Below are 9,593 nucleotides of genomic sequence, written 5' to 3' on the forward strand. Positions count from 1 at the left end.
GATCTCTTTTCTCCCGCTTTCTCTTTCCCTTATTCTCTCCACCCGCATTGCATTTGCACGTGCTATAACTCCTAACATAGTGTGTTTAGGGCAGGTAAAGGGTCATATCATACGAGATCTTAGGCTAGACTCTTACAGTAGTTTTTAATCTTTTAAAAAATGGCAGTCGCTTTAATCATGATTCATACATGTGGCATGGTTATACTGTAATCCAGACCGTCCAAGTTTTCAACCCAGTGGTTGGAGCATTAAAAAAAAAATAAAAATAAATAAATACATTGAAGAGGATAATATCAATCATCGAATCTGAACCACTCACTATGGAAACTTTGGTGAGCTGCAATGGGATTGATGATACGCCCGCACTTCGAAATTACTATTACTTAGAAATCTTATACTTGGAATATGCATAATTCAAATTGAACTGTCCAAATTATGGTCCAGTTTAGATTTATCATGCTCCAAAAATTCAGCTATCTGATTTTCTCACCATTAGAGTGATGGGCAGTTATTGGATGGTTAGAAATGAAAAATAGTCTTATTTCTACAAATAAATGTCCATGAATCAGACCTGAGGATTGCTCAATGAGAAGTTGCTAAGCCCACACACGTGTACAAGCATGCACCACCACATATGGTGGATAGGTGCAATATCCAAGCCATCCATTGGGTGGACCTTACCATGTAGAATTTACTTCCGGAAGACAGTTGGTCTATTCAATAGGTGGGACATGATATTAAAAATAAGTTGACAGGTTAGAAAATTTCAGCTAATTTTATGAGTTGCATATTTGTTCAGTTAATTGTGGCCCACCTGAGTAGTGGACCGACTTGAATACCTGTCGGCCGCACTAGTATATATAGTGGCGTGTGCATTAGCTGACCTGTACATGCGTGTCGGTTAAGCAAAGCTTGTTGGACAAATCTGATTTAGAAACTTTTGACTTAGGACAATGAATTCCACAATTTGGTTATGTTTCATTTGAGTTAGTTTATGCCATGCGTACAATTTGAGAGCCTGCGTATCAAGTACCAGCTGGAGTATGAAAGAACTCTCCTTAGTTGTATCACTTCTAGCCATCAATTTGATAGCTGTTGGGTCCAACTTCTGGAATGATTGCTATTTGGACAGTTTAATACAAGTTATTTCTATGGCATGTGTACAGATCTAAGCAACTGCATATCAGCCATCACAATCTGCCAGAGTATTGATTTTTAAAATTTTTTTTTTTTTTAATTTTTTAATCAATAAAATTAGATTATGCAAGAGAATCATGATCTTGAGTGATGTTTGTTACAATTTCCAATCATGGTGGCAACTAATTTACAATATATGTGTGGCTTACATATATGTCAATCCAAACTGTCCAACTCATGGGCTGTATAATGGATGGATCAATGGCCAAGATTCACTTTGATCTAGTGGTCTTAACTGTCTGATTTCTCCTGTTGAAATTGGATTGCTGACTGCTTATTAAGTGGTCTTTTGATGGCTACATTTGTGTGCTTTGGGTCGCTGATCAATGTTATTCTTGGTCATGTTCTATTCACAGTAAGGCCCATGATTTGGATGGTCTGAATTGATATGGATGTGTAATTGGATCTGCGCGACGAGACCATTCATCTAGAAGCCCATGCATATGTTGGAAAGGGTAAAAATCTCACAGACCATTGGACCAAAGATCCTTGGTGGACAGTGAGAATTTTTCCATGTTGCAAATCTATGGCTGGACCCTGTAGATGAAAGGTCAAGATCATTGTACGTGGGGCAGAAGAGGTTAGCAGATTGGGTATGGACAGCATTTCTCTCAAAGAGAATGGAATGAACTTCAAGCATCTAACTACATTCTTCCTTTTCACTGATTTCAGAGGATGCCAGAGAAAACGCCTCTCCCAATTTCAACTGCACACATTTTCCGTTCTAATTCATATCTATTCAAAGGCCTTCCCAGTCTAACTGCGGCCCTCTTCATAGCTGTGGTCATCATCTGGGGCATTGACAGCTGCACCGTCCGATCATGGCAAAACCACCGAGACTATCTCGGCATACAGCCCGCCACATTGTCAGTATTGTCGACGCCCCCTCACAATGTAACACACAGATCTAACACCAGCGATGACCCCACCACCTCACCATCCCCACAAAATCTGACCCACATTGCCAATAACACCACCTCACCATCCCCCCAAAATCTGACCCACATTGCCAATAACACCACCTCACCATCCCCACAAAATCTGACCCACATTGCCAATACCACCACCACGTCACCCCCTCAAAATATGACCCATATTGACAATAGCACCACCCCATCACCCCCTCAAAATCTGACCCACAACACCCAAACAGTTGACAGGAATTCAATACACACCCCAACACTGTTAAGCTGGATTTCCCTCAAACTAGAACCCAACTTCACATCCAATCTTCTCTCCCAGTGGCTAAGACCAGGCGGCCAGCCCTGCCTTGACAATCGATCAGAGAACATAAAAATCCCGGCCCTTGATGGCCAGAATTACATTGAATTACCAACTGGAGAAATCCACGAATTTATCTTCTCAGCCTACGACGGTGCAGGTATACAACGTTGCTCCGGTGGGGACTACTTCGAGACTGATCTCTCTGGTGACTCGTGGAAATCTCGCCCACCCGTAAAAGACTTGGGCAATGGGTCGTACTCCATCTCCCTCCAAATCCACCCTGATTTCGCCGGTGAATACGATCTCACCTTCTACCTCCTCTTCCGAAGCTTCGAGGGACTAAAATTCTCACCAGAGCGTTTTGCATTCCGGAGACAACTCCGGAAAATCCCAATCAAGTTCATCAGAACCTCAGCTAAATTACCCGAAATACAGACTTGCCGGAGATCAGACTTCAAGCAGGATATATGGTCAGGCAGGTGGACCCAGCATGGCAAGAACAACAAATGCACGATCGATGATGACGGTCGGTACCGCTGTTTAAAGGCCGATTACCCATGCCAGAGCCCGTGGTGCGATGGCTCATTGGGCTTGCTAGAGAGCAATGGCTGGGTTTATTCTGCGCATTGCAGCTTCCGAATCTTCACAACAGATTCCGCATGGAAATGCTTAAAGAACCGGTGGATTTTCTTCTGGGGCGATTCCAACCATGTCGACACGATAAGGAACCTCCTCAATTTCGTGCTGGGCCACCCCGAGGTCCCAGCAATCCCGAGACGTTTCGATGGAAACTTCACGAACCCGAACGACCCATCCCAATCCCTCCGGATAACGAGCATCTTCAATGGGCATTGGAATCATACGATGAATTACGAAGGCCTGAATTCTCTTCAGAATGAAGGATATCGGAAGCTACTGAAAGGGTACTTCTCTGGGAAGACCGTCCCTGACACGATGATCTTGAATTCAGGATTGCACGACGGGGTCCATTGGAAGAGCATAAGGGCGTTTTCTGCCGGGGCAGAGTATGCAGCGAAGTACTGGGAGGAGGTGTTGGGTGCAATTCCGGAGAACCGGACAAAGCTCTTTTACAGAACGACGGTGGCGACGGGAGGGTATGCGAGGGATCTGGCATTCAATCCAAACAAGATAGAGGCCTTCAATTTGGTTCTGTTGGAGAAACTGAAGGACAGAGGATTGTTGTCAGGAGTGATCGACAATTTCGATATGACATTCCCATGGCACTATGACAACCGTTGCAACGATGGCGTCCACTACGGGCGGGGCCCGGCAAAGTTGAAGTGGCGGGATGGAATCGTCGGACATCAGTATTTCGTCGATCTGATGCTGGGTCATGTTCTCCTGAATGCCATGTGCCCAGGGGATTGAAAGGCGTGTACTAGAATGCGCCGGTAGAGGGGAGATATCCATAGACTAGCTCAGCATTTTTTTGAATTGCTGTGGCCGTTGGTAGGTGGCGGGAAACTGAGAACAGACAAGTGTATGTAAATGCGAAAAGAAGCCGATTTTGCTAACGTGCGCGAGGGGTGAAAATATCAGCGCATGAATGATGCAATCTGACGGCTGAGATGGTTTCTCTTGTATGCTACGGTTATTCATTGTATTCTTTGTGTCTGTAGATGTTGGTTTTTAGGAGATGTATTTATTTACAGGGTCATTACACGAGATTACTACTAAGATGAGTGAAAATGTGGGAAGATTTTGTATTTTGTATTTTGTATTTTTTTTGGTGTATATGAGGTCATTTTCCCTCCCATCTCCTCTTAGATCACCATCATGGGTTGTGTGGACCGTTGGGGCCCACATGCTGCATTGGTCACATGATCACAACCGTCCAATTTCTTAGATGCTACGTTGCACGGATTACCTAAGAAACTTAATGGTACAAGTAATTCTGACCATCACTTTGTGAGGATGAATCCATCAATCTCTCTAATTTCTGCCCCCTTTTCCCTTGGTTTCTTGTACCCAAGACATATTAGTTCTACTTCATTTTATCCTGTTAAATGTGTATGTTCATATGTTCCATGAGACAAGAAAATTCTATTCTCCTACACTTTTATTCTTCGTCTGCACATGTTCTAAATCATGCAGGAATTCTCATTGTAAATGTGCGTGTAAATTGAAATTCATGTATTTATTGTATTTGTAAATGTTACTTAGTGGAAAAAAATTTGAATTATTATTTTTTATCTGGTTGGATGTTATAGTTGAGAGAAACAGTGTCCACCCAATAATTCAAAATTTCTGTAAGTTATATCCCAAGAGCAGAGTCGGAGGCCCAAGCCTCATTTTTGGGCCATGAGAAACTTGGTATAGTTAGAATCTTTACCCATTTATCTCAGTACAACATATTGTATGTGGAACCTCTAGGTAGAGCTGGGCATCGAGTGGAGTCGGACCGAGTTAGGGCTGACTCGACTCGATCCGGTTTTGAAATAGGCCCTGACCTGAACTTGACTCAACTCGACCAAGTCCAACATGGCTGAACCGATCCGAATTCGGGTCTGGCTTGGACTAATCCAGACCGAGTCCGACCCGGTAAAAAGTACCGAGTCAGTTCAAGTTGGCACCAATTCAAATCGAGAGATGAGGGAGGGAGTGGAGAGGAGAGAGAAAGAGGAGGGTGGTGATGGTGGTGAGTGGCTACCTGGCTTGGAAGAGGAGGGTAGGAGGGAGTAGAGAGAAGGGAGAGAGGAGGAGGAGGAGGGTGGTGATGATAGTGGGTGGTTGCCAGGCTTGGAAGAGGAGGATGAGAGAGGAAGAGAGAGTTTGGGATCGGCATATAGGGTTAGAGATACTTAAAAATTAGGGTTATATATATATATATGTGTGTGTGTGTGTTGTTGAGGGTCAAATACTGCATATTAGACCCCAATTATTTCCTGGATTTACAAGCATGATGCCGGTTAATGACCTGATTTAATCGTATTTGTGATGCAGAGTGTATTTACGAGCATAGGCTGGAAAGGATGTTAAAAGCATGGATTTAACAGTCTGAAGTCACCAAGGCAAGCGAAGGACCTTAGGAAACCAAGATTGATAGATTTACACGCCAGGGATCCAAGAAAATCAAGGAATTGAAGCTCAAGTGGCCTGAAAAGTGTCCAGAATGCAAGATCATAGGGTTCCCACCATCTGATCAGTTCGAAACTCCATACGTAGCCTGAGGACCAAAAAATAACCGTACACGTAAAATTTCATCCATTGGATCGCTGTGGAAGTGGCCCAACGGACAGATCAGCCCACAAATTATCAATCTGGGGCCCGCCTGATATCTTGAAATACTTCAATTTTGGTGTCAACCATTTAAATCATATGGCAACCAGGTTGGACGGAGCTGATCTCTTATATACATCAGCATGGGACCCACATGTGCATCGCACATGTACAGCGTGAGTGCACCAGGCGTGCACGGTAACTCCAGGACGGTCAAACCGTCCTGGACTCGAACTCTCCCTCTCAAACAGATGCAGCGCGTCCCGCTGTTACGCAGACGATCGGACTGCGGAAGTTGGTGGGCCACCACCGTGCATCAGATGATCAATCCGGACCGTCCATCAGAAACCCTTGCCCCCTATCATCCTCGCCTAGATGGCAGAATTTTAAGAAAGATCGGAGGCCGGCTGTTGATCGTCAAAACTAAAGGCGGACGGCTGAATGAAATCATCCCTGGACCGCACCGATTTTTATCCAAAAACATTGAGTCCCACCTGTTTTTTCGAGCTGATACGAATAGACGGAGTGAATCTTTCAAAAAACCAGTGAAGTGGACCCCACCACGCGTCAGCGCGTGCCCTGTTACGGCGTTCGTGAAAGCCGGACGCCGTCCGACTTTCGCGGCGGGTTGTACGCCCTTGGGGGCGGTCGGACGGCTGATCTGAACCGTTCATCATGTAGGTGGGCCAAAAATCTCCCAGGGGACGCTGTCCTTTTGGAAAAAAGGCAAAGAATAAAAAGAAGGGAGACGGGAAACTCCGGACTGCGTAAGGTATTCCGCAGCAGAGGACGTGTATTCCTGGTTGTGGAAGGACTGTTTCCGCAGGCTATTGATGGTGGGACTCCACAGCACCAGGGGGGAGCTTGCCATCTTTAAAAAGGAAGAAAAGAAGGGAGTCCGGGGGTGGTTTTTTTTCTGCTGGACGAGATTGAAGGAGGGACGCTGGTAGAGGCTGGGAGGAGACAGCGAGTACAGGAAGCTCGGTTTTGGTTGCTGCTGGGACGTGGGGAAGAAAGAAGAAGACAGGGAGCCTTGGCTTTCTGCTATCCACGGCTGGAGAGAGAGAGTACGGGAGCAGGGTTGCGGTTTTGGCTTTGTTGAAAGAGGAGATCGTGTGGAGGTTGGCTGCCTTATTTTTCTCTTATTTTCTCTGGGCTGTCATTCCTTTCTTTACTTATGAATCCTAAGAATTTTAGCCTAATCATGGTCGGCTAAACCTCTTAGCTAGGGCTAAGAGGTGAAGCTTGTATTGAGATGTGAGACTTTATTACTTAATTGTGAATTAAACTTGATTTGTGGTTTGATTATTCAAGGAATATTTTTCTTAGTCTTTAATGGTCTGTTGTGACTGAAATTACAATGGGTTTGCAATGGCTTTGAATATTTCTTTTCCCTTTTTATGTTTATGAAGTCAGGAAGCCCTGTTGTTCATCATTGTCCCATGGGCATGGTAGGATGACAGTTCCCTTCCTGAACCTCATACATTGTTGGTTGGTTGGTAATTAGTTTAATTCTGTTGTTTACTTGTCTCCTGGGCATGGCTTGGTGATGGAATCCATTCTAATTCATATACCTTCCATCTCTTGAAAACCAGATCAAGTAAATTCAGTTTTAATTCCATGATTTTTTGAAGCAGGCATAAGATCTCCCTGATCTCTACAAGTGGATCCTCTGAAACCCTAGTTTCCTTCCTCTGAATTCCTTAAAGTTTTAGATAATTATTCCACAATTATTTCTTAAATTCTATTTGGTTTAGATCATATCTTAGTCTAGTTCTATTTCTACCTAGTTTCAGGAAACGTACAAGTTTCAGTCCCTGTGGATTCGACCTCGGTCTTACTGAGTTTATTAGTACATCACAACCCTATACTTGGGGAGTGAACAAGTTTTTGGCGCCGTTGCCGGGGACTGACGGTTATGTTTTCTGGGATTAATTAGTTTTAGAATTAGGTTAAGATTAGAATTTTACTAACTTTAGGTTAAAGTTTTTTGTTTATTTTATTTTTAGAAACTAACATGTTTTCCTGTCTTGTAGGATCTTGACATAAGTTTCTCAATTGGTAATTCCTTCCTAATCTCTTTACTTTTTCCTATTTTTTTTTTTTTAGAATTAGGGTTTAAATTTTAAAAATTTTCTAATTCTAGTATCCTCCCTTCTGTAGGAAATAGTTTATTTTTAGAAATTAGATTATTTCTTTCCCTTTTTAGAAATTAACTTTCTATTTTTATTTTAGTAACTTTCTAATTCCAACTCTCTTAGAATCTAATTTGTTTAATAATTTATTTTTAGAATTTTTGTTTAGAAACTAACCTTCCTATTTTGTAGGCCTTTAAGATAGAAATTTCTAATTCGGTAAGCTCCTTCCCTACTTTCTATTTTTCAGTTCTCTTTTAGTAATTTACTTTCTAGTTTAGGACTTTCCTAATTTATTTTAGAAGTTTCCACTTTCTTTTAGAAATCAGTTTACTGTTATCTTCCCTTTAAATGATTGTTTTTCTCTTTTTTAGAATCTAACTTATTTTTGTTTTATTTTGCAGGTCCTTAACTTAGGACTCCAATTTGGTAATTTCTTTCCAACTCTCTCTTTCTTTCTAGATTTTCTTTTCCTTTGTTAGGATTAGGTTTTTAATTGAGGGCTGCGAGTGTTTTCATGCCCAAGTGGGCCCGTGACAACACTCGACGTCTCTTGACTGAAGGAGGATTGGTTAAGGGGTTGACTATCCATCGCAGGACTAGACACCGCTCGAAATCCCCTGAGTTAACTGAAGTTATGGCTGAAGACCAACCTCCTCTACTTCCACCAAGGGTGGAGGATACCCAAGATGAGAATGAGGTGCAACAGGCACCCCCGCCTCGTACTTTACGAGATTATCTACAACCGGCGGGAGTAAGTATGCCCTCATGCATGATTTTTTCTGAAAACACAGGACAAATGGACATCAAGCTAGGAGTTATCCAACTCCTTCCCAAATTCCATGGACTTGAATCTGAAAGTCCATATTTACATTTGAAAGAGTTCGATGAGATAATAGCTACATTATGTTTTCCTAATGTATTTGAGGATACAATTAGGCTGAAACTTTTTCCTTTTTCCTTAAAAGAGAAAGCTAAGACGTGGTTACATTCACTGCGTCCTAGATCCATTGGCACATGGAACGACATGCAGAGGGAATTCATAAAAAAATTCTTCCCACATCATAAAACGATTACCCTCAGAAAAGCAATCATGAACTTTGCCCAAAAGGAAGATGAAACATTCTTCCAATGTTGGGAAAGGTTCAAAGATTTGGTCAGTTCATGCCCACAACACGGATTTGAAACGTGGCGCATTACAAATTTTTTCTATGATGGACTGACATCTTCCATGCACCAAATGGTCGAGATAATGTGTAATGGAGAGTTCATTAATAAAGATGTTGACGAGGTATGGGATTACCTCGATAGTCTCGCTGAAAAAACACAATCATGGGACTATTACCTAATGGCGAACACCACGTCTAGGCCGACTCAATTAAAGGAGAAAGGTGGATTATATCTCTTGAAAGAAGAAGATGATCTCAAGTGTAAAGTGACTACGCTCATAAGGAAAGTTGAGGCCATGGAAGGAAAGAAGGATAAGGTCAATGAAATTGTTTGCGACATCTGTGATTGCAACATTCACACAACTGAAAACTGTCCTACAATACCTGCCTTTCGAGGAGTGTTGAATGAACAAGCCAATGCCGTAAATAATTATCAAAGACCTTTTACTGGACCTAACTCCAATACATACAACCCTGGCTGGAAAAATCATCCAAACTTTAGTTGGAGGAATGGACAGACGGCTACTCCTCCAGGTTTCTTCAATCAAAATCTAAATTAAGTGAAACCTTAAGAGGAACTGGTTCAAAATCTCATACAAGAGCTGGCTCAGGCAATGCGGGGAATTAC

At 42.6% G+C, this 9,593-nt stretch overlaps 1 protein-coding gene and 1 non-coding gene across 3 annotated transcripts; one reads left to right on the plus strand and one right to left on the minus strand.

Moving 5' to 3' along the window:
• The first annotated feature begins 1,872 nt into the window (after positions 1-1,872).
• Positions 1,873-4,198, plus strand: LOC131226104 (uncharacterized). Of its 2 annotated transcripts, none has more exons than XM_058221793.1 (2): positions 1,873-2,174; positions 2,220-4,198. In XM_058221793.1, exons 1-2 carry the CDS (start codon positions 1,873-1,875, stop codon positions 3,808-3,810), a joined length of 1,893 nt encoding a protein of 630 aa, XP_058077776.1. In that variant the 3' UTR covers positions 3,811-4,198. The 2 variants fall into 2 exon arrangements, with proteins under 2 accessions (XP_058077776.1, XP_058077778.1); XM_058221795.1 differs by having other exon boundaries at positions 1,873-2,129.
• Positions 4,199-8,871: 4,673 nt separating this feature from the next.
• Positions 8,872-8,978, minus strand: LOC131226572 (small nucleolar RNA R71). Its single transcript, XR_009161945.1, has one exon. It is a non-coding gene; the product is annotated as a small nucleolar RNA R71 (small nucleolar RNA).
• Between the last annotated feature and the right edge of the window lie 615 nt (positions 8,979-9,593).

Source organism: Magnolia sinica, chromosome 14, assembly GCF_029962835.1.
Source record: "Magnolia sinica isolate HGM2019 chromosome 14, MsV1, whole genome shotgun sequence".
Classification (NCBI taxonomy): domain Eukaryota; kingdom Viridiplantae; phylum Streptophyta; class Magnoliopsida; order Magnoliales; family Magnoliaceae; genus Magnolia; species Magnolia sinica.